General features: G+C 46.2%; 1 protein-coding gene across 1 annotated transcript in view; it reads left to right on the top strand.

Annotated features, from left to right (window-relative positions):
• Positions 1-26,510, top strand: part of LOC120033214 (potassium voltage-gated channel subfamily H member 7-like) — a 100,593-nt gene that overhangs the window by 18,870 nt on the left and 55,213 nt on the right. Inside the window, exon 3 of the mRNA XM_038979497.1 lies at positions 2,110-2,265. Coding sequence (XP_038835425.1) covers positions 2,110-2,265 — 156 coding nt within the window. The remainder of the gene's footprint in view (positions 1-2,109; positions 2,266-26,510) is intronic.

Here is a 26,510-nt window from a genome sequence, read left to right as displayed (position 1 = left end):
TTTCTGCAGTGCTACATATGGGATTGGTCCATTCATGACTCCTTCGTGATAATAACTCTCATTTGAATAATTTGAACTTGAGAGAGATTGATTTAACCCACACACGCCACAACGCAGAGCCACGCTCAGACACACACAGAAGCACACCCACATGCAAAGACAGACATGCAAATCTAGTGTCACCAAGGTCAGTCCAGATTACACGATGACATGTTTATAAAGCACCATCATTATCATCACACCCTCACAACACACACACCCCAGCCTCCATACACACCCCAGCCTCCACACACACCCCAGCTTCCACACACACCCCAGCCTCCATACACACCCCAGCCTCCACACACACCCCAGCTTCCACACACACCCCAGCCTCCATACACACCCCAGCCTCCACACACACCCCTGTCTCCAAACACATTAATTTATACTGTACAAACGCTACCCACCGAAATAACACAAAGGCTGTATAGTAAATCCTGTTTCCCCTTTAATTTGTGGCTCTGTCCCATATTGCTGGCACTGACTTACTATTAGGGCCTAGAGAATTCTGGGGCCCCAAATAGATTATGAAGCCCCAATGAGGGGAGAACAATCGGACGGTTGGTCGGTCGCTGGTGTTGTTGTTGTTGTTTGGTGACACAGACAGGAGGGGACAGGGTAGTGTTTCTTGGTCGTGTGTGTGTGTGTGTATGTGTGTGCTTACTTGCATGCGTGCGTGCGTGTGTGTGTGTGTGTGTGTCTGCGTTTGTGTGTGTGTTGTAAGTGGGTGTTTGTTGGTGTTGTAAGTGTGTGTCTATGTTTGTGTGTTGTAAGTGTGTGTTTGTTGGTGTGGTAAGTATGTGTGTGTTTTTGTAGCTCAGTTGGTAGAGCAGGGCGCTTGCAGCACCAGGGTTGTGGGTTCGATTCCCACGGGGGACCGGTATGAAAGAGGTATTAGAACGTATGCACTCACTACTGTAAGTCACTCTGAATAAGAGTGTCTGGTGAAATGTAAATGTGTGTGTTTCCTGGCGGTAATGTGTGTTTTTCATGGCGTAAAACTGTCAGGGCTGGTTGCCTCGTGGGACCATGCTGAGCTATTAATAGGCTGGCGGTGACAGCAGGACTTTGATCTACTTGCGCTTGAGAGAGAAGCACTTTAAGAGAAGAGATGCCATATGATCGATATATAAAACATACGCCTGTGACACAGGCCATGACAGAGATTCCACCTCCATTGTAGGCAGAGGAAAAGTTGAACATAATCTATTTGTCTTCACTCTCATCTCTCAGTGTCCCTCATTCATTTTGACACAGTGACCAATGCAAGCGTACTGCATGGCTTATCATTTGTAATGCACATTCAGGGTTTTCAGTGTGCTTGAAATACACCTGTGGGACTATTTTAGTGTTGTTGTCTGCTATTTCAATCTCAATATAACCCAGAGTGTTTGAAGTGCATCGTTTTCCTTTTTCATACGGGATGCGCCGTCCATACCCTGCCCACTGGGCTTCGATCACAAACCACCGCTAACCTTTGGGGCGATGCTGCCTTGTGATGAATGGGGAACATTAACATGTTAATTACACTTGAAGGGATGACGTCGTCTCGTTTATTTGAGTCCCGGTGATGACTTAAATGTCCTTAATGAGACAGAGATTAGGTTGATTGCATCGAACCATAATTGGTATTAACACAATCCATTTTGGGGTTTCAGTGATCGCTCATCCACAGGAAGGGACTAAGAATTAGGGAGGAAGACTGAATGCTGAATGACAATGAGAATCTCTTTGGATAGTATAATGTTAACAGTAATAATGTTTTACCAGCCTCAACATACTTCTGATAATAATGGATTGAATTCATATAGGGCTTCTTACTAAATACTTTTAGTTTGGAATAACACAATGTTTACCAAATGAGGACCTTTTTTCCAAAGATGTATATCAATATTTGAGAAGATCACACACCAGAAACATTTCTCTCTTGACCTTTCCCTTCTGTTCTCTTTTTTCCCCACCTTCCTTTATCCAAACCATCCTATTTGGACAAAGATATCTAAATGTCAATGAGCATCAACTCTAGTGTGAAACCTGTGTCTCTTTTTCCTGTTTCCTGTCCCGTAGGCTCTGACTTCCTTTGTAACACCCACATCATCCCAGTGAAGAACGAGGAGGGCATGGTCATGATGTTCATCCTCAACTTTGACTACATCCTAGAGGAGGACAGCAGTGACTCTCTGGAGGGACTCAACCACACGTCTCCTGCCAAAGCTGAACCAAGTGAGTAACCTGTCTATGGCAGGTAAGGGTGCTCTCGAGCGGCTAGATGTTCTTTACCATACGGCCATCAGATGTGCCACCAATGCTCCTTATAGGGCACATCACTGCACTCTATACTCTTCTGTAAACTGGTCATCTCTGTATAACTGTCGCAAGACCCACTGGTTGATGCTTATTTATAAAACCTTCTTAGGCCTCACTCCCCCCTATCTGAGATATCTACTGCAGCACTCATCCTCCACATACAACACCCGTTCTGCCAGTCACATTCTGTTAAAGGTCCCCAAAGCACACACATCCCTGGGTCGCTCCTCTTTTCAGTTCGCTGTAGCTAGCTACTGGAACGAGCTGCAACAAACACTTAAACTGGACAGTTTTACCTCAATTTCTTAATTCAAAGACTCAATCATGGACACTCTTACTGACAGTTGTGGCTGCTTTGCGTGATGCATTGTTGTCTCTACTTTCTTGCCCTTTGTGCTGTTGTCTGCGCCCAATAATGTTTGTACCATGTTGTGTGCTGCTACCATGTTGTGCTGCTGCCATGTTGTGTTGCTACCATGTTGTTGTCATGTTGTGTTGCTACCATGCTGTGTTGTCATGTGTTGCTGGCATGCTATATTGTTGTCTAGGTCTTTCTTTATGTAGTGTTGGGTTGTCTCTCTTGGCGTGATGTGTGTTTTGTCCTATATTATTATATATATATATATATTATTTATTTTAATCCCAGCAACCGTCCACGCAGTACCTGAATAGGCCGTCATTGTAAATAAGAATTTGTTCTGAACTGACTTGCCTAGTTAAATAAATGTTAAATAAATACAAATGAAAAGTGTTGGCAATGTTTAATACATGGGGAATTCCCTTTGGTTGTGGGGATACCTTGGTATTTGTAATACTGTTACATGCAAACCACACCGGCCACGTTGTGCATGTGAGCGAGCGTTGCAAAATAAATGTGCACATACATGTTATTCAATCATTTCACCCACACCGCTCGTGTTAGTAAACGAGCGTCTGCGTAGCCAAGCGCTAAAATACAACTTGGATCTATTTGAGATGCTTTGCGTGCTGCAAGTCCATTCCTTATTGGATATTAGGAAGATACAAACCCACGTGGGTGCTTGAAAGACAAACACGGAGAGATGAATCAAAGATAACTAACTAACTGTAACGCCCTGGGCGTCGGGGGGTGTGAAGTCAGACGCAGGAACAGCAGAGCTTCAATATGTTGTTTCTTTAATGCCCAACTGGCAAACAAAATGTCCAACACGGACTTACTGGGTGTCATACACAACTGTCCCAAAACACGGGAGACAAACCCAGTCCACAATACATATGTCCACTCCCGAAATCCAAAGCTACAAATGAACAATCCCGCACAAAGAAGCGTACGGGCTGGCTGACTAATAAAGCCACACTAATTCCCAACTACCTGAACACAGGTGATACAAATTAACACATAAGGGAGGGGGAGGAAAAAGAGTCAGTGGCAGCTAGTAGGCCGGTGACGACGACCGCCGAGCGCCACCCGAACGGGAAGGAGAGCCTGCCTCGGTTGAAGTGGTGACAGTACCCCCCCTCTGACGCGCGGCTCCCGCAGCGCGCCGACACCGGCCTCGAGGTCGACCCGGAGGACGAGGCGCAGGGCGATCCGGATGGAGGCGATGGAAATCCCTTAACATAGATGGATCCAAAATGTCCTCCACCGGTACCCAGCACCTCTCCTCCGGACCGTACCCCTCCCAGTCCACGAGGTACTGCAGGCCCCTCACCCGGCGTCTCGAGTCCAGAATGGCCCGTATCGTGTACGCCGGGGACCCCTCGATGTCCAGAGGGGGGGGAGGGACCTCCGGCACCTCACCGTCCTGCAGGGGACCAGCTACCACCGGCCTGAGGAGAGACACATGAAACGAGGGGTTAATACGATAATAGGAAGGGAGTTTTAATCGATAACACACCTCGTTTATTCTCCTCAGGACTTTGAAGGGCCCTACACACTGCGGCCCCAGCTTCCGGCAGGGCAAGCGGAGGGGTAGGTTTCGGGTCGAGAGCCAGACCCTTTCCCCCGGTACAAACACGGGGGCCTCACTGCGGTGGCGGTCAGCGCTCCTCTTCTGCCTACTAGTAGCTTGTTGGAGGGACTCCTGGACGGCCCTCCAGGTCTCCTTGGAGCGCTGTACCCACTCCTCCACCGCAGGAGCCTCGGTCTGGCTCGGATGCCATGGTGCCAGGACCGGCTGGTACCCCAACACACACTGAAAGGGGGACACATTAGTAGAGGAGTGGCGTAGTGAGTTCTGGGCCATCTCGGCCCAGGGAATGTATCTCGCCCACTCCCCTGGCCGGTCCTGGCAATACGACCGCAGAAACCTACCCACCTCCTGATTCACTCTCTCCACCTGCCCATTACTCTCGGGGTGATAACCGGAAGTCAAGCTGACCGTGACCCCCAGACGCTCCATGAACGCCCTCCATACTCGGGACGTGAACTGGGGGCCCCGATCAGAAACGATGTCCTCCGGCACCCCGTAGTGCCGGAAGACGTGGGTGAATAAGGCCTCCGCAGTCTGTAGGGCAGTAGGGATACCGGGCAACGGGAGGAGACGGCAGGACTTAGAAAACCGATCCACAATTACCAGAACCGTAGTGTTTCCCTGAGAAGGGGGGAGATCGGTCAGGAAGTCCACGGACAGATGAGACCATGGCCGTTGTGGAACGGGGAGGGGTTGCAACTTCCCTCTAGGAAGGTGCCTAGGAGCCTTACTCTGAGCGCATACCGAACAGGAGGAGACATAAACCCTAACGTCCCGAGCTAAGGTAGGCCACCAATACCTCCCCCGAAGGCTCCCCACTGTCCTCGTCACCCCAGGGTGACCCGAGGAGGGTAGGACATGAGCCCACCGAATCAGTCGGTCCCGAACACCAAGCGGTACGTCCTTACGGCCCGCCGGACACTGAGGAGGCGCGGGTTCCGCTCGTAGCGCCCGCTCGATGTCCGAGTCCACCTCCCATACCACTGGCGCTATCAGCCTCGAGGCGGGGATGATGGGAGTGGGTTCGGTGGTCCTATCCTCCGTGTCGTAAAGGCGGGACAGTGCGTCAGCCTTTACGTTTTGAGAGCCGGGTCTATAGGACAACGTGAACCGAAACCGGGTGAAAAACATGGCCCACCTTGCCTGACGTGGGTTCAGTCTCCGAGCTGCCCGAATATACTCCAGATTCTGGTGGTCGGTCCAGATGAGAAAGGGGTGCTTAGCCCCCTCAAGCCAGTGTCTCCACACCTTCAGAGCCCTGACCACCGCTAACAACTCCCGATCCCCCACATCATAGTTACGCTCCGCTGCACTGAGCTTACTAGAGAAGAAAGCGCAGGGGCGGAGTTTTGGTGGCGTACCCGAGCGCTGTGATAGCACGGCACCCACCCCAGCCTCGGACGCGTCCACCTCCACTATGAATGCTAAAGAGGGATCCGGATGCGCCAACACGGGAGCATCCGTGAACAGAGCCTTCAACCTGTTGAAAGCTCCGTCCGCCGCCGCTGACCACCGCAACCGCACCGGGCCCCCCTTTAGCAGTGAGGTAATGGGAGCCGCTACCTGGCCAAAACCCCGGATAAATCTCCGGTAGTAGTTGGCAAAACCCAAAAACCGCTGCACCTCTTTTACCGTGGTCGGAGTCGGCCAATTACGCACGGCCTTTATGCGGTCACTCTCCACCACCACCCCCGAGGTGGAAATGCGATAACCCAGGAAGGAGACGGCTTGTTTGGAGAACACACACTTCTCAGCCTTGACGTATAGGTCATGCTCCAGCAGTCTGCCAAGCACTTTGCGTACCAGAGATACATGCGCGGCGTGAGTAGTTGAGTAGATCAGAATGTCATCGATATACACAACTACCCCCTGCACGTGCAGGTCCCTGAGAATCTCGTCTACAAAGGATTGGAAAACGGCTGGAGCATTCTTTAACCCATACGGCATGACGCAGTACTCATAGTGGCCCGATGTGGTACTAAATGCGGTTTTCCACTCGTCTCCTTTCCGAATACGCACCAGACTGTACGCGCTCCTGAGGTCCAGTTTTGTAAAGAACTGCGCTCCGTGAAATGATTCCACCGCCGAAGCGATGAGAGGTAGTGGGTAACTAAACCCCACTGTGATGGCATTTAGACCTCTATAATCAATACACGGACGCAAACCTCCCTCCTTTTTCTTCACAAAAAAGAAACTCGAGGAGACGGGTGAGATGGAGGGCCGAATGTACCCCTGTCCCAGAGACTCCGCGACATATGTCTCCATAGCCAACGTCTCCTCTTGGGACAAAGGGTACACGTGACTCTTGGGAAGCGCAGCGTTAACCTGGAGATCTATCGCACAATCCCTGCCCGGTCGATGTGGTGGTAATTTCGTCGCTTTCTTTTTACAGAAAGCGATTGCCAAATCGGCATACTCGGGGGGAATGCGCACCGTGGAACCCTGGTCTGGACTCTCCACCGACGTGGCACCAATGGAAACTCCCAGACACCTTCCAGAACACTCCTCTGACCACCCCTGGAGAACCCCCTGTCTCCACGAAATATTGGGATTGTGCCGGGCCAACCAGGGAATACCCAGCACCACTGGAAACGCAGGCGAATCAATAATATAGAGACTGATACGTTCCCTATGATTCCCCTGCGTCACCATGTCCAGGGGAACTGTGGCCTCCCTGACCACCCCTGACCCTAATGGCCGGCTATCTAGGGAGTGCACGGGAAAGGGAGAATCTATCGGCACAAGCGGAACGCCCAACTTACGGGCGAGTCCGCGATCCATAAAGTTCCCAGCTGCACCTGAATCGACTAGTGCCCTATGCTGGGAAGAGGGGGGAAAATAAAGAAAAAAAATTGAGACAAACATGTGACCAACAGGGGGTTCTGAGTGAGTTTGGTGCTGACTCACCTGGGGTGATCGAGAAGCGTTCCGCCTGACATCTCGACTCCCAGACAGACCCCCCCAGCACCGATCGGCCGTGTGTCCTCTCCGACCACAGCTGGTGCAGGGGGAGCCTCCTCCTCCGATACCCCTAGGCGCGGCCCCTCCCAACTCCATCGGGATGGGAGCCGGGGCGCTGGGTGGTGGAACGCACAGGACCCTCTCCGAACGCCCGCGGGCAGCCAGCAGATTATCCAGTCGGATGGACATGTCGATAAGCTCATCCAGAGAAAGAGCGATGTCCCGACACGCTAGCTCCCTGCGGACGTCCTCCCGGAGACTACACCGGTAGTGGTCAATAAGGGCCCTGTCGTTCCACCCTGATCCCGCGGCCAAGGTCCGGAACTCCAGCGCGAAATCCTGTGCGCTCCTCTTCTCCTGCTTGAGATGAAATAGTCTCTCACCCGCCGCTCGGCCTTCTGGGGGGTGGTCAAACACGGCACGAAAACGACGGGTAAACTCCGGGTAGTGCTCCTTCGCTGAGTCCGGGCCATTCCAGACTGCGTTGGCCCACTCCAGAGCACGACCCGTTAGGCAGGAGACGAGGACACTCACCCTCTCCGCTCCCGAGGGAGTGGGGCGAACAGTGGCCAGGTATAGCTCCAGTTGGAGTAAGAACCCCTGACACCCTGCCGCCGCTCCATCATAATCCCTCGGGAGCGTAAGACGGAGCGCGCTGGAGCCGGGGGATGGAGAGTCCTGAGGGGGGGGAGCCGAAGGTGGAGAGAGGAGCCCACTCCTCTCCCATCGCTCCATTCTCTCCATCATTTGGTCCATGGCTGATCCGAACCGATGGAGGACGGTGGTGTGGTGGAGAACCCGTTCCTCCATCGATGGGAGAGGGTTGGCTGCTGCTCCTGCTGACTCCATTTTAGTGGTGCGGGATTCTGTAACGCCCTGGGCGTCGGGGGGTGTGAAGTCAGACGCAGGAACAGCAGAGCTTCAATATGTTGTTTCTTTAATGCCCAACTGGCAAACAAAATGTCCAACACGGACTTACTGGGTGTCATACACAACTGTCCCAAAACACGGGAGACAAACCCAGTCCACAATACATATGTCCACTCCCGAAATCCAAAGCTACAAATGAACAATCCCGCACAAAGAAGCGTACGGGCTGGCTGACTAATAAAGCCACACTAATTCCCAACTACCTGAACACAGGTGATACAAATTAACACATAAGGGAGGGGGAGGAAAAAGAGTCAGTGGCAGCTAGTAGGCCGGTGACGACGACCGCCGAGCGCCACCCGAACGGGAAGGAGAGCCTGCCTCGGTTGAAGTCGTGACACTAACTACCTTTCCCTTTTTATCTATGGATTAATCGTCGGAGTAGAGAAACACGATTTTGTATGTCTCCGTGTCAAAATTCTTCAAATAACCAGCTAAAAAGAAGACTGTGTGCTTGTCAGGTAAAATAATAACCCAATGTTCATATCCCATGACAAATTAGCTAGCAACAGCAACTAGCTAAATGTTTTGACATGGCCCCAAATTAATATAGTTGGTTCACAGTTTTCATATTTTAACAGGCGTATTATGAACGCGTCTGGTGTAGATTAACAAAATCAAATGTCCGGTTTGTATGAAAGACACTTGGCCTTTGTTTTTTGTCATCCCCAGATCTACAGTAGTCCCATCATGTGTTCACCGCTCACTTGACCTTGTGAACTACTGTACACCCACAGATATTCCTCGGCTTGGCAGGGCTGTCTCTCTCTAATGCTTCCCAGTGGTGCTGTACTTGCTCTCATTGCTTCCTCTTCAGGCATTGACATGTAAAATGGCCCCCACAGACCCAGAGAGAGGTCATCCCTTAGATCAGAGTAATTGGAGGCCCTTACAGGCTTTAGTGCTTTAGAGAGAGAGACAGAGAGAGTGTGTGTGTGTGTGTGTGTGTGTGTGTGTGTGTGTGTGTGTGTGTGTGTGTGTGTGTGTGTGTGTGTGTGTGTGTGTGTGTGTGTGTGTGTGTGTGTGTGTGTGTGTGTGTGTGTGTGTGTGTGTGTGTGTGTGTGTGTGTGTGTGTGCTTGCATGTATCTATAATCGTATTTGCGTAGTGGCATACAGTTGAGCAGACAGGTTTTTAGGATTTCCACACATGGAGAATTTGTTTTAGCAGCCTTTTATTAACACATTTCATGCAGTTCTACATAATTTACATGATAGATGATATTAGCAGAATACTTTTTTATCACACACCTCACTATTCGGGTACTGTAGGATGCAATTTTGGAACTTCAATTATTTTTTCATATTTATAATTATTTGTTTATCATTATTATTATTGTACATCATTGTTATTATAGTAGGCCTATTTATTAATCTAAACCAGTTCTTTAAATATGCAAAATGTGTTTTGTTTCATTCTGTTGAGACATTTTCTTTGGATAAATTAAGTTCGATCTGTCTTTTTAAATGTGTGCTCCGTATTTAGTTTAAGATAGGTTATAAGTAAGCCTTTTGTAAAATAAATATTTCTTTCATTTGTTGGTTACGGTAGGCACTAGGTTTTCTTTGAAAATGCTGCAATATAGCCTGTTCAAAAACTTTTGTGGTTTAAACCAGTTCACCAGGTTTTTGGTTCATTCCGTTGAGTTATTTTCTTTGGCCAAATGAAGTTCCAACTGTATGATGTGCTTGCCGCGATATAATATCCTGCTCGTATTTTCCCTATAAACGATGGCCTGACTTACTGCACTTTTGATATTACCCTAATAAAGTTTAGAAACTTTTGTGAAGGTTTGGTGTGGTGTGGCTATTAGCTTAATATACTGCAGGCCTAATATATGAAGGCAGTGTGCACCGGCTCTCCAACTGACTCCGACAGTTGAACTCGAGGTTAGGAAGAATATTTTAGACCTACCAAAGTTACTCTTATAATCAAACAATATAATGCTTATCTTTATAATAAAACATAACGAATTAGCTTCCTTCTGTATGCCTATATCTGTATAGCAGTCGCAGTAGTCTATCTGACAAGTGTAAAGAAATGCATGTTGGTGCCGTAGCATGCCCCCTCTATCTATCTATCTATCTATCTATCTATCTATCTATCTATCTATCTATCTATCTATCTATCTATCTATCTATCTATCTATCATCTATCTATCTATCTATCTATCTATCTATCTATCTATCTATCTATCTATCTATCTATCTATCTATCTATCTATCTATCTATCTATCTATCTATCTATCTAATCTCTCTCTCTCTCTCTCTCTCGCTCTCTCTCTCGCTCTCTCTCTCTCTCTCTCTCTCTCTCTGGGGCCTAAGCTTCTCTTCCTTTATATATATTTTTGTAATATTAATATCATTTATATAAATTTTATTTCACCTTTATTTAACCAGGTAGGTTAGTTGAGAACAAGTTCTCATTACAAAAACATCATACAGTGGACACCTAACCTAAGCCAATAGGCCTATGCATGCCCCTGATGCATGTAGTGCTCAACGCCCTGACAGCTGAACCGTGAAGTGGACAATTATTTTATTTAGGAAAGTAAAAACCAATAAAACAATAGGCTATAAAGTTTTGCACATGCTACACATCAAAACACAAGGAATACTGTTTTGTAATTTGTTATAGACTGTTTTTAGGGACATGTAAATGTAGCTCATTTGACCAAAATCCCTTGTTTATTGATAGTGCTGGCTGCGTGGGTGGACGCCCTAATCGGTTACGCAACCATTGCAAATGATTGACCGGTAAATGTATCAAATGTCCGATAAATTAAAATCTTCCCAGTCACTTTGTCCGGCGCCAGATTTTCCTAACGGAAGCCCTGATATACAGTGCCTTCGGAAAGTATTCAGACCCCTTGACTTTTTCCACATTTTGTAAGGTTATGGGCTTATTCTAAAATATATATTTTTGAAACGTCCCTCATCAAGCTACACACAATACCCCATAATGACAAAGCGAAAACAGGTTTTAGACATTTTTGCTAATTTATTTAAAGAAAATAAAAAATATATATTACATTTACATGAGTATTCAGACCCTTTACTCAGTACTTTGTTGAAGCACCTTTGGCAGTGATTACAGCCTCGAGTCTTCTTGGGTATGATGCTACAAGCTTGGCACACCTGTATTTGGGGAGTTTCTCTTATTCTTCTCTGCAGATCCTCAGATATGTTCGATCGGGTTCAAGTCCGGGCTCTGGCTGGACCACTCAAGGACATTCAGAGACTTGTCCCGAAGCAACTCCTGCGTTGTCTTGGTTGTGTGCTTAGGGTCGTTGTCCTGTTGGAAGGTGAACCTTCATCCCAGTCAAAGGTCCTGAGCACTCTGGAGCATTAAGGATCTCTCTGTACTTTGCTCCGTTCATCTTTGCCTCGATCCTGACTAGTCTCCCAGTCCTTGCTTCTGAAAAACATCCCCATAGCATGATGCTGCCACCACCACCATGCTTCACCGTAGGGATGGTGCCAGGTTTCCTCCAGATGTGACGCTTGGTATTCATCAGACCAGAGAATCATGTTTCTCATGGTCTGAGAGTCTTTTGGTGCCTTTTGGCAAACTCCAAGCGAGCGTCATGAGCCTTTTACTGAGGAGTGGCTCCGTCTGGCCACTCTACCATAAAGACCTGATTGGTGGAGTGCTGCAGAGATGGTTGTCCTTCTGGAAGGTTATCTCACCTACACAGAGGAACTCTAAAGCTCTGTCAGAGTGACCATCGGGTTCTTGGTCACCCTGACCACGGCCCTTCTCCAACCAATTGCTCTGTTTGGGGGCCAGCTCTAGGAAGTCTTGGTGGTTCCAAACTTTTTCCATTTAAGAATGATGGAGGCCACTGTGTTATTGGGGACCTTCAATGCTGCAGAAATGTCCTGATACCCTTCCCCAGATCTGTGCCTCGACACTCCTGTCTCGGAGCTCTATGGACAATTTCTTCGACCTCATGGCTTGGTTTTTGCTCTGACATGCACTGTCAACTGTGGGACCTTATATAGACAGGTGTGTTCCTTTCCAAATAATGTCCAATCAATTAGATTTACCACATCACAATCAAGTTGTAGAAACATCTCAAGGATGATCAATAGAAAGAGGATTCACCTGAGCTCAATTTCGAGTCTCATAGAAAAGGGTCTGAATACTTATGTAAATAAGGTATTTCTGTTTTTTGTTTTTAATACATTTGCAAAAAAAATTAAAAACCTGTTTTTGCTTTGTCGTTATGGGGTATTGTGTTTAGATTTCGAAGGATAAAAAATAAAAAACAATTTTAAAATAAGGCTGTAATGTAACAAAATGTGGAAAAAGTTGAGGGGTCTGAATACTTTCCAAAGGCACTGTTTCCAATTATGAAGATGAAGCATTGGCTACTCATCTGTGATGGTCCATGTGCTTGTACCAATATCTCAGATAAACTACTTTGAAAAATACTGCTGTTTGCTCAGAATCACTTCATTGTTGAAAATGTTTTTGTAAGCTTCAGATTAGTCTTCTCTTTTCAGCAGTAGGCATTTGCTTTCGAATTTTGAAATTAAGTATTTTGAAATTTGCAAAAGGTACATTTACAGCCGCAACCAGCCATAGAAATATAATCCATAGATGGTAGTTCCCATTCAAGTCAGGACTGGCAGCCATTGCTTGTGTACCCATGAATTTAACAGTCAAGTGCCAGGGTAAGAGGTTCCAAAATCCTCCTTTGAAGGATTTTGGCCACAACGCAACAAGCTGTTCTTTATTTGGCACACGTGCAGCCCAAATTGCAGCCAAATTGCAGTAAGTGCTTGTGATAAAACGTAATCCCCAGCTATTTGTTAGACGCTATTGATCCTCCGTAGCTATGTTATGCTCGCTAGTATTTTGATTTATTTTATGTATGCCGGTTCAGACAGGAGAAATATAATTTTGGAGAAAAATATTTTTATAGCTGCTGTTCTTATAAGGGTCTCACTCCCAGTTCCTCAAAAGCACCTCTGCCAAAAGTGTGGGGCGGGCAATCCCATAATTGAATGGGGCATGAAAAAAAATCAGGCCTATCTGAATTTCTAAACAGCCCAGCAGTGTGAATGCTGCTGTCAGACTGATTCATTTACAAGGTGGAGTCTTGCTCTGCACACCCACCTTGGCTCTCTCCTTCTCTCAAAGCCTCTTTTAAACTGGTACAGGGAACTTATCGTTTTCGCACTTTGGCGATTTAGGTTGGAACATTTAGCCCTTGTACATTTCAGGAAATCATTTTTTCCTCATTCTTCCAGAGGAATTGTTCCTGTTCCTCTGTTAGCAGATAGATGATGGTCATGACTCATAGCGGTCCCTGCATAACTAAAGACCACAATTAGACCTGGTCCAATACAGAATTCTGTTACGCATCACCCTCTGTGGTTTAGGGCAAAAACCGGATGCAATGGAAAGAGAGCCTGTGATACGTCTTCCGCTTTTGTAAGTTAACAAGGGAACGCTCCATCTTAACTCATCCGCATTTACTGGATTGGTTCAACAGTGCAGAAAAGAACCTCCCCCGACAGTCATTTTTTTCTTGTCGTGCCAGAAAGAAAGAAACGCAGTTCAGGCGTTACTTTTACACCTGCTACATTAGGTTAGCCATGCAGAAATGCTACTACATGAACATTGATTAAGCCCCATGCACACAAATTACGTAAGGGTCGGGCGAGGGAGTCAGAGAGAGAATGATGCTGTGGCCTTAGTTTGACCTAGGGTGTGCTCGGCCATGCATTAGGTGCTGCTGCTACAGTATGTATTGCTGCTTTTTAGCGTGTTTGTCAACCATAGTCTAATTTCACACCCCATCTTAGTCGGTTTTCTCTTTGTTTTGATCAGGGTTGCTGGAAATGGTGCTTGGTATGGACCCATTAATGGCATTGATGGTTGGATGTTTGAGAGCCAATAGGATGTATTGCCAGTGGTCAGTCATGTCTCTTTGGCTTTGTGTCGTAAGGGTGGAGATGTCAAGAAAATGTTTCCATTACTTGTTGAGAGGAGCGAATGTACAGAGGCGGTCATTCAATGTTATGGGCATATCCATGTGATGTTGAAGTACTATTCATTCACCCTTGGGGTGCTTCTGACGACATTGACTTCTACACTCTTAGAAAAAAGTTTTCCAAAAAGGTTCTTGGTTGAGGTGTATTTTTATTTAACAAGGCAAGTCGGTTAAGAACAAATTCTTATTTACAATGATGGCCTACCCCGGCCAAACCCAGTGCGCTGCCCTATGGGACTCCTGATCACGGCCGGATGGGATTCAGCCTGGATTCAAACCAGAGACTGTAGTGACACCTCTTGCACCGAGATGCAGTGCCTTAGACCACTGTGCCACTCTGGAGCAGTTCTACCAAGAACCGTTTTCATCTGAAGAACCCTTCTTGGAACCCTTCTTGGGTTCTTTGAAAGGCAAAGGATTCTACCTAGAACCTTTTTTATACTAATAACTGTTTTTGGAAGATTTCTTTTTAATGATTATTTGAAAGGCAAGAAGGATTCTTTGGAAGGCAAGAATGATTCTACATAAAAACCCTTCTGGATCTGAATAAGCTTTTTCATTTTAATATTTTTCTTTATTTCTGAGCATGAGTGTTTACCTCAGTGTTTACACTTTAACATCAGGAGTTTGAGTAATCTTATAAGTTTAAAAAGATAGGTCTGAGAATGTTTTGAACTGTACCTATAATGGGAATATTTGTGCATGTATCTGGTATTCTCTTAATCATTTTACATAAACAGTACTGAGAGTTGATATCTTTTCCATGATTTCTGTCTTTCAAATTTGTATTTTCTGCGATTTTACTGAGCAGAGAGTAAGAGAATAGAAGGGAGTGTGAGTGAACCAGCAGTGTATTGTATGGTACAGCAAATTGGCCGGTTTTACCAAGTGTAGATTTTTCAGTGTAACATTTATAGTGTTGATTCAGGTGTTAAATGAACTTAACACTCAGTGGTGTAAAATAATTAATGTTAATAACCAGAGTTGAGCGTGTTTAGTTATGTGAATTTTACTCTGTGTATAGCAAAAACCTCAACCACGCCCATCATTAGCATATTTCCCAGCATGCTCTATTACAGGTTAATTTTCAGAATTGTTTGTTTCAATATCTGTGTTTTTGCATGTACATTGAATGGTTGATTAATCTTATGCTACACAAAGATAAATAAGATACAGTACATTGTTCTAAACTAATCCAATCTGTTTGTAGTTGGATTTATTTCACCTGTTACTGAGATGGTTGTTCCGGTTTTGATGATTTTGAGACACTCGGGAGCCCCATAGTATAGAGGTCCTGGATTGCAGGAAGCTTGGCCCCAGTGATGTACTGTGCCGTACGCACTACCCTCTGTAGCGTTTTGCGGTCGGAGGCTGGGCAGTTCCATACCAGGCAGTGATGCAACCAGTCAGGATGCTCTCGATGGTGCATCTGAGGACTCATACCAAAACTTTTAAGTCTCCTGAGGGGAAATAGGCCTTGTCTTGCCCTCTACATGACTGTCTTGGTGTGTTTGGACCATGATAGTTTGTTGGTGATGTGGACACCAAGGAACTTGAAGCTCTCAACCTGCTCCATTACAGCCCATCAATAAGAATAGGAATGGGGGCATGCTCGTCCCTCCTTTTCCTGTAGTCCATGATCATCTCCTTTATCTTGATCACGTTGAGGGAACGGTTGTTGTCCTGGCACCACACTGCCAGGTCTCTGACCTCCCCCCTGTCGGCAAATTTAATGATGGTGTTCAATCAAATGTATTTATAAAGCCCGTTCTACATCAGCAGATGACACAAAGTGCTATACAAAAACCCAGCCTGTTGGAGTTGTGCTTGGCCATGCAGTCATGGGTGAGCAGGGAGTACTGGAGAGGACTGAGCACACACCCCTGAGGAGCACCTATTTTTTAAATGTTTAAATTTGACCTTTATTTAACTAGGCAAGTCAGTTAAGAACAAATTCTTATTTTCAATGAGGGCCTAGGAACAGTGGGTTAACTGCCTTGTTCAGGGGCAGAACAACAGATTTTTACCTTGTCAGCTCAGGGATTCGATATAGCAATATTTCGGTTACTAGTCCAACTCTCTAACCACTAGGCTACCTTACACCCCCTCACCTGTGTTGAGGATCAGTGTGGCAGATGTGTTGTTACCTACCCTTACCCCCTGGGGGCGGCCCGTCAGGAAGTCCAGGATCCAGTTGTAGAGGGAGGTGTTTAGTCCCAGGGTCCTTAGCTTAGTGATGACCTTTGTGGGCACTATGGTGTTGAACGCTGAGCTGTAGTCAATGAATAGCATTCTCACATAGGTGTTCCTTTTTTCTTGGAGTGGAGTGCAATAGAGATTGCGTCATCCAAGGATCTGTTGGGGCGGTATGCAAATTGGGGTGGCTCTAGGGTTTCTGGGATAATTGTGTTGATGTGAGTCATTACCAGCCTTTCAAAGCACATGGCTACAGACGTGAGTGCTACGGGTCGGTAGTCATTTCAGGCAGGTTACCTTGGTGTTCTTGGGCACAGGGACTATGGTGGTCTGCTTGAAACATGTAGGTATTACAGACTCGGTCAGGGACAGGTTGAAAATGTCAGTGAAGACACTTGCCATTTGCCGCATGCTCAGAGTACACATCCTGGTAATCCATCTGGCCCTGCAGCCTTGTGAATGTTGACCTGTTTAAAGGTTTTACTCACATCGGCTACGGAGAGCGTGTTCACACAGTCGCCCGGAACAGCTGGTGCTCTCATGCATGCTTCTGTGTTGCTTGCCTCGAAGCGCACATATAAGTAATTTAGCTCGTCTGGTAGGCCCGTGTCACTGGATAGCTCACGGCTGTGCTTCCCTTTGTAGCGTCGGAGCCGGCATAGTAGGATTCAATCTTAGTCCTGTATGGACGCTTTGCCTGTTCGATGGTTTGTAAGAGAGCATAGCGGGATTTCTTACAAGCGTCCGGGTTAGCTCAGTGGAAACAAAATATGAAATATAGTTGATGCATAAGTATTCAGCCCCTTTGTTTAGGCAAGCCTAAATTAGTTCAGGAGTAAAATTTGGCTTAACAAATCACATAAAATTTACAAGAACTCACTCTGTGTGAAATAATACAAAATAATACTCTGTCCCCCATACTGTACATACACCATCTGTAAAATCCCTCAGTCAAGTATTGCATTTCAAGCACAGATTCAACTACAAAGACTGAGCTGCAAGACAGGAATGAGACTGCTCAGGGATGTTACCATGAGGCCATTGGTGATTTTAAAACAGATACAGAGTTCAATGGCTTTGATGGGAGAAAACTGAGGATGGATCAACGTTGTAGTGACTCCACAATAATGACTGAAATGAGTGAAAAGAATAACACAAATATACACCATTTTAATATTCCAAAACATGCATCTTGTATGCAACAAGGCACTAAAGTAAGACCTCATGGCAAAGGAATACACTTTCAGGCTTAAATACAAAGCCTTATGTTTGTAACAAATCCAACACAACACATCACTGAGTAATTCCTTCCTAATTTTCAAGCATGGTGGTGGTTGAATATTGGTATGGGTATGCTTGACATCGGCAAATACTGGGGAGCTTTTCAGAATAAAAAGAAACGGATAGGGCTAAGCACAAGCAAAGTCCTAGAGCAAAACCTGCTTCAGTCGGCTTTACACCAGAGACTGGGAGAGGAATTCATCTTACACCAGGACAATAACCTACAACACAAGGCCTACACTGTGTTGCTTACCAAGAAGACAATGAATGTTCCCAAGTGGCCAAGTTACAGTTTTTACTTAAATCTGCTTGAAATACTATGGCAAGACTTGAAAATAGCTGTCTAGCCATGATCTCCAACATCTTGGCAGAGATTGAAGAATTTTGAAAAGAATAATAGGCAAATATTGCACAATCCAGGTGTGAAACTCTTAAAGACTTACCAAATAAGACTCACAGCTGTAATCGCTGCCAAAGATGTTTCTAACATGTATGGACTCAGGGAGATGAGTACTTATGCAATGACTATATTTTATTTATTACGTTGTTATTACAAAAAATAATTGAATTTGTCTTCCACTTTGACATTAAAGAGTATTTTGTATAGATTGTTGACCAAAAATGTAATCCATGTTAATCCCACTTTGTAACACAATAAAATGTGAAGAAACCCAAGGGATGTGAAATCCAAGTGGCAGTGTACATCCTCCAAAAGGAGAGACTGTATGGAAATCATAATGAGTGCATGTAACGCTCTGGGCGTAGTGGGTGCGAAGTCAGGCGCAGGAAGCAGAGAGTTCAGGGTAGTGCTATTTATTGCACACAAGCGAACATAAGCCACCCCACGAAACACAGGGCGCACACAAAACAAATGCCCCAAACAGGGGGACTCAAACAGTCCGGAGGAAAATCAACGCATGAAACATGGTCAAACTAGAACGTGCTCAAAGCAACACAAAAACAATCCCGCACAAAGAGCAGGCGGGCCTACTGGCTAATATAGCCCGACTAATCAGCCTACACACAAAACAGGTGAAACCAATAAACAGAAAGGGGGAAAAGGGATCAGTGGCAGCTAGTAGGCCGGTGACGACGACCGCCGAGCACCGCCTTCGGTAGGAGTCGGTGACAGTGCACTAAGCACCTAAACTGCACGGCTGGATATCCACTTTAAACCATCCATCTTCAGCAGAATCACAGCTTGAGGGAGAAGATCATTTAAAAAAAATGCTTTCTATTCTGCCTCAGTGATGATTGGAACCATATCTCTAGATATCCCTCTCTCTTTTTACTTCATCCAAATTATTATTTCATTATAAAGTCACCATTTCACTTCAGGACTGGGGGGATCTGAGTTCCATTTAATATTCAATGCAAATATTACTACTAGCTGGTATCATAGCAACGGGGGATGGTGTTTGTGCATGAACTGGCTGCTGTGCAGTTTTATCTGTGTGTGTTTGCAGAGATAGTGCCATGCTCCCTGCGTGTAGTTCTACTGCAGTGGGCTAAATCAGGGTCACACAGAGTGATTCTTGGTAGTCTTAAACAAATCTATTTTGAAACAGAAGTATACACCTCACACACATGGTTTTAAAAAAAGGAGACCAAATCAAACCAACTCAAATTTTCTTGGTCACATACACATGTTTAGCAGATGTTATTGCGGGTGTAGCGAAATGCTTGTATTTCTAGCTCCAACAGTGCAGTAATATATAAACAAGTAATATCTAACAATTTCACAACAATGCACACAAATCTAAGTAAAGGAATGGAATTAAGAATATATAAATATTTGGACGAGCAATGTCAGAGTGGCATAAACTAAGATACAGTAGAATATAATAAAATACAGTATATACAGTTGAAGTCTGAAGTTTACATACACCTTAGCCAAATACATTTAAACTCAGTTTTTCACAATTCCTGATATTTAATACAAGTAATGTAACGGATTTCCTCCTCCTCTTCATCCGAAGAGGAGGAGCAGGGATTCGACCAAAACGCAGCGTTGTGAAATGACATAATGATTTATTGCAAGACGAAGACAGACACGAAATACACTTGATAATTTACAAAATAACAAAAACGAATGTAGACTGACCAGAACGTAAGAACTTACATGTAACGAAGAACGCACGAACCGGAAAAACAGACTACACAAAAGAACGAACGTACAAACAAACCGAGACAGTCCCGTGTGGCGCGACAAACACAGACACAGGAGACAACCACCCACCACAATCAATGTGAAAACACCTACCTTAATATGGCTCTCAATCAGAGGAAATGAAAACCACCTGCCTCTAATTGAGAACCATATCAGGTCACCCTTTAACAAACATAGAAACACATAACATAGACTGCCCACCCAAACTCACGCCCTGACCGTCAAACACATACAAAATAACAGAAAACCGGTCAGGAACGTGACATAACCCCCCCCCCTCAAGGTGCGAACTCCGGGCGCACCAGCACAAAGTCTAGGGGAGGGTCTGGGTGGGCATCTGACCACGGTGGTGGCTCAGGCTCTGGGCGAGGTCCCCACCCCACCATAGTCAATCCCAGCTTACGTCTCCCCCTTAGAATGACCACCCTCATTTTACACCCACTTAATTTAAAGAGTAACCTTAAGATAAGGGGCAGCACCAGGACAAGGGGCAGCACCGGGATAAGGTAGAGATAGCTCAGGACAGAGAGGTAGGTCAGGATAGAGAGGTAGCTCAGGATAGAGGGGCAACTCCGGACTGAAGGGCAGCTCCGGACAGAGAGACAGCTCTGGACTGAGGGGCAGTTCTGGATAAATGGCAGCTCATGACTGGCTGACGGCTCTGGACGCTCATGGCTAGCTGACGGCTCTGGACGCTCATGGCTAGCTGACGGCTCTGGACGCTCATGGCTGGCTGACGGCTCTGGACGCTCATGGCTGGCTGACGGCTCTGGACGCTCATGGCTGGCTGACGGCTCTGGACGCTCATGGCTGGCTGACGGCTCTGGACGCTCATGGCTGGCTGACGGCTCTGGACGCTCATGGCTGGCTGACGGCTCTGGACGCTCATGGCTCGCTGACGGCTCTGGACGCTCATGGCTCACTGGCGGCTCTGGCAGATCCTGTCTGGTTGGCGGCTCTGGCAGATCCTGTCTGGTTGGCGGCTCTGGCAGATCCTGTCTGGTTGGCGGCTCTGGCAGATCCTGTCTGGTTGGCGGCTCTGGCAGATCCTGTCTGGTTGGCGGCTCTGGCAGATCCTGTCTGGTTGGCGGCTCTGGCAGATCCTGTCTGACGAATGGCTCTAGCGGCTCCTGACTGACGAACGGCTCTGACGGCTCGGGACAGACGGGCGGCTCTAATGGCTCGGGACAGACGGATGGCTCAGACGGCACTGGGCAGACGGATGGCTCAGACGGCGCTGGGGAGACGGATGGCTCAGACGGCGCTGGGGAGACGGATGGCTCAGATGGCGCTGGGGAGACGGATGGCTCAGATGGCGCTGAGGAGACGGATGGCTCAGACGGCGTTGGGCAGACTACAGACTCTAGCCGACTGAGGCGCACTGTAGGCCTGGTGCGTGGTGCCGGAACTGGAGGCACCGGGCTAAGGACACGCACCTTCAGGCTAGTGCGGGGAGCAGGGACAGGGCACACTGAATTCTCAAAGCGTACCTTGGGCCTGGTGCGTGGTACCGGAACTGGTGGTACCGGGCTGAGGGCACGCACATCAGGATGAGTACGGGGAGAAGGAACAGTGTGTACAGGGCTCTGGAGACGCACAGGTGGCTTAGTGCGTGGTGCCGGAACTGGAGGCACTGGGCTGGAGACACGCACCATAGGGAGAGTGCGTGGAGGAGGAACAGGGCTCTGGAAACGCACTGGAAGCCTGGTGCGTGGTGTAGGCACTGGTGGTACTGGGCTGGGGCGGGGAGGTGGCGCCGGAAATACCGGACCGTGCAGGCGTACTGGCTCCTTTGAGCATTGAGCCTGCCCAACCTTACCTGGTTGAATGCTCCCCGTCGCCCGACCAGTGCGGGGAGGTGGAATAACCCGCACCGGGCTATGTAGGCGAACCGGGGACACCATGCGTAAGGCTGGTGCCATGTAAGCCGGCCCAAGGAGACGTACTGGTGGCCAGATATGTAGAGCCGGCTTCATGGCACTTGGCTCAATGCTCAATCTAGCCCTACCAGTGCGGGGAGGTGGAATAACCCGCACCGGGCTATGCACACGTACAGGAGACACCGTGAGCTCTACTGCGTAACACGGTGTCTGCCCGTACTCCCGCTCTCCACGGTTAGCCTGGGAAGTGGGCGCAGGTCTCCTACCTGCCCTTGGCCCACTACCTCTTAGCCCCCCCCCCCAAGACATTTTTGGGGTTTCTTCTCGGGCTTCCTTGCTAGCCGTGTACCTTCATATCTCCGGTTCCCTTGTCCGGTTGCCTCTGCTCTCCTCAGTGCCTCCAGCTGTTCCCATGGGAGGCGATCCCTTCCAGCCAGGATCTCCTCCCATGTGTAGCAACCCTTGCCGTTTAATACGTCCTCCCATGTCCATTCCTGTTTCGTGTTCCACTGCTCGAACTTACGCTGCTTGGTTCTGGTTCGGTGGGTGGTTCTGTAACGGATTTCCTCCTCCTCTTCATCCGAAGAGGAGGAGCAGGGATTCGACCAAAACGCAGCGTTGTGAAATGACATAATGATTTATTGCAAGACGAAGACAGACACGAAATACACTTGATAATTTACAAAATAACAAAAACGAATGTAGACTGACCAGAACGTAAGAACTTACATGTAACGAAGAACGCACGAACCGGAAAAACAGACTACACAAAAGAACGAACGTACAAACAAACCGAGACAGTCCCGTGTGGCGCGACAAACACAGACACAGGAGACAACCACCCACCACAATCAATGTGAAAACACCTACCTTAATATGGCTCTCAATCAGAGGAAATGAAAACCACCTGCCTCTAATTGAGAACCATATCAGGTCACCCTTTAACAAACATAGAAACACATAACATAGACTGCCCACCCAAACTCACGCCCTGACCGTCAAACACATACAAAATAACAGAAAACCGGTCAGGAACGTGACAAGTAAAAATACCCTGTCTTAGGTCAGTTAGGATCACCACTTTATTTTAAGAATGTGAAATGTCAGAATAGTAGTAGAGAGAATGATTTATTCCAGCTTTTATTTTTTCATCACATTCCCAGTGGGTCAGAAGTTTACATGCACTCAATTAGTATTTGGTAGCATTGCCTTTAAATAGTTTAATTTGGGTCAAACGTTTCGGGTAGCCTTCCACAAGCTTCCCACAATTAGTTGGGTGATTTTGGCCCATTCCTTCTGACAGGGCTGGTGTAACTGAGTCAGGTTTGCAGGCCTCCTTGATCGCACACACTTTTTTCAGTTCTGCCCACAAATTGTCTGTAGGATTGAGGTCAGGGCTTTGTGATGGCCACTCCAATACCTTGACTTTGTTGTCCTTAAGCCATTTTGCCACAACTTTGGAAGTATTCTTTGGGTCATTGTCACGCCCTGGCCATAGAGAGGCTTTTATTCTCTATTTTGGGTAGGCCAGGGTGTGACTACGGTGGGCATTCTAGTTTCTTTATTTCTATGTTTTCTGTTTCTATGTTTTGGCCGGGTATGGTTCTCAATCAGGGACAGCTGTCTATCGTTGTCTCTGATTGGGAATCATACTTAGGCAGCCTTTTTCACACCTGTGTTTTGTGGGTAGTTGTTTTCTGTCTAGTTTATGCACCTTACAGAACTGTTTCGGTTTCTTCACGTTGTTATTTTGTTCAAGTGTTTTGGTTAATAAAAAATCATGAACACTTACCACGCTGCGTTTTGGTCCGATCCTCATTACAACGAGATCCGTGACAGTCATTGTCCATTTGGAAGACCCATTTGCGACCACGCTTTAACTTCCTGACTGATGTCTTGAGATTTTGCTTCAATATATCCATATAATTTCCCTACCTCATGATGCCATCTATTTTGTGAAGTGCATCAGTCCCTCCTGCAGCAAAGCACCCACACCCAATGATGCTGCCACCCCCGTGCTTCATGGTTGAGATGGTGTTCTTCAGCTTGCAAGCCTCCCCCTTTTTCCTCCAAACATAATGATGGTCATTATGGCTAAACAGTTATATTTTTGTTACATCAGACCAGAGGCCATTTCTCCAAAAAGTACAATCTTTGTCCCCCATGTGCAGTTGCAAACCGTAGTCTGGCTTTTTTATGGCGGTTTTGGAGCAGTGGCTTCTTCCTTGCTGAGCGGCTTTTCATGTTATGTCAATATAGGACTCGTTTTACTGTGGATGAATATACTTTGTACCTGTTTCCTCCAGCATCTTCACAAGGTCGTTTGCTGTTGTTCTGGGATTGATTTGCACTTTTCGCACCAAAGTACGTTCATCTCTAGGAGACAGAACGCATCTCCTTCTTGAGTGGTATGGCGGCTACGTGGTCCCATGGTGTTTATACTTGCGTACTATTGTTTGTACAGATGAACGTGGTACCTTCAGGCGTTTGGAAATTGCTCCCAAGGATGAACCAGACTTGTGGAGGTCTACTATTTTTTTCTGAGGTCTTGGCTGATTTCTTTTGATTTTCCCATGATGTCAAGCAAAGAGGCACTGAGTTTGAAGGTAGGCCTTGAAATACATCCACAAGTACACCTCCAATTGACTCAAATGATGTCAATTAGCCTATCAGAAGCTTCTAAAGCCATGACATAATTTTCTTGAATTTTCCAAGCTGTTTAACTTCTCTGGGATAGGTGGGACAGTAGCGTCCCACTTGGCCAAAATCCAGAAAAATGTAGCGCGCCAAATTCAAATATATTACTATAAAAATCAATCTTTCATGAAATCACACATGAAAGACACCAAATTAAAGCTACACATGTTGTGAATCCAGCCAACATGTCTGATTTCAAAAAGGATTTACGGGGAAAGCACACCAAACAATTATGTTATCTCAGTACATAGCCACAGAAAAACACAGCATTTTCCCAGCAAAAGATAGTAGTCACAAAAAGCAGAAATAGAGATGAAATGAATCACTAACCTTTGATGATCTTCATCAGATGACACTCATAGGACATCATGTTACACAATACATTTATGTTTTGTTCGATAATGTGCATATTTATATCCACAAATCTCGGTTTACATTGGCACCATGTTCAGAAATGCCTCCAAAATATCCGGAGTAATTGCAGAGAGCCATGTCAAATAATAGAAATATTCATCATAAACTTTGATGAAAGATACATGTTTTACACAGAATTAAAGATACACTTGTTCTTAATGCAACCGCTGTGTCAGATTTAAAAAAACTTTACGTAAAAAGCACACCATGCAATAATCTGAGACGGCGCTCAGATTTAACAACATTTCTCCGCCATGTTGGAGTCAACAGAAATACGAAATGACATCATAAATATTCCCTTACCTTTGATTATCTTCATCAGAATGCACTGCCAGGAATCCTAGTTCCACAATAAATCGTTGTTTTGTTCGATAATGTCCATTACTTATGTCCAATTAGCTACTTTTGCTAGCATGTTTAGTACACGTGTCCAAACGCTCGCGCAGATGCAGGCAAACGTCGGACGAAAACTTCAAAAAGTTATATTACAAGTCGAATAAACTGGTCAAACTTTGTAGAGAATCAATCTTCAGGATGTTGTTATCATATATATCCAATAACGTTCCAACCGGAGCATTCCTTCATGTCTGTAGAAGTTATGGAACGCAAGGCGATATCATGAGGAAAGCGTGTGACCAAGAACTGGCAATCTGCCAGACCAATGACTGAAACACCTCCCATCCGGCCCCACATCACACTAGAGGCTTCATTCAGCGTTCTACAGACTGTTGACATCTAGTGGAAGGCGTAGGATCCATATATTACAGGGAATTGAATAGGCGATGACTTTAACATCGACCAGTCTCAGAATTCTCACTTCCTGTTTGGATTTTTTCTCAGGTTTTTGCCTGCCATATGAGTTCCGTTATACTCACAGACATCATTCAAACAGTTTTAGAAACTTCAGAGTGTTTTCTATCCAATAGTAATAATAATATGCATATATTAATATCTGGGACAGAGTAAGAGGCAGTTCACTATGGGCACGCAATTCATCCAAAAGTGAAAATGCTGCCCCCTATATCAAAGAAGTTAAAGGCACAGTGAACTTAGTGTATGTGAAATTCTGACCCACTGGAATTGTGATACAGTGAATTAGAAGTGAAATAATCTGTCTGTAAACAATTGTTGGAAAAATGACTTGTGTCATGCACAAAGTAGATGTCCTAACCGACTTGCCAAAACAATAGTTTGTTAACAAGAAATTTGTGGAGTGGTTGAAAAACAAGTTTTAATGACTCCAACATACTGTAAGTGTATGTAAACTTCCAACTTCAACTGTACATATGAGATGAGTAATGCAAAATATGTAAACATTATTAAAGTGACTAGTGTTCCATTATTAAAGTGGCCAGTGATTTCAAGTCTATGTATATTGGGCAGCAGCCTCTAATGTGCTGATGATGGCAATTTAACAGTCTGATGGCTTTGAGTAAGAAGCTGTTTTTCAGTCTCTCGGTCCCAGCTTGATGCACCTGTACTGACCTCGCCTTCTGGATAATAGCGGGGTGAACAGGCAGTGGCTCAGGTGGTTGTTGTCCTTGATGATCTTTTTGGCATTCCTGTGACATTGGGTGCTGTAGGTGTCCTGGAGGGCAGGTAGTTTGCCCCCGGTGATGCGTTGGGCAGACCGCACCACCATCTGGAGAGCCCTGCAGTTGCGGGCAGTGCAGTTG

The sequence above is a fragment of the Salvelinus namaycush genome, chromosome 40 (assembly GCF_016432855.1).
Source record: "Salvelinus namaycush isolate Seneca chromosome 40, SaNama_1.0, whole genome shotgun sequence".
Classification (NCBI taxonomy): domain Eukaryota; kingdom Metazoa; phylum Chordata; class Actinopteri; order Salmoniformes; family Salmonidae; genus Salvelinus; species Salvelinus namaycush.
Note: the sequence above shows the minus strand (reverse complement) of the source record. Positions and strands in the feature narration are given on the sequence as shown.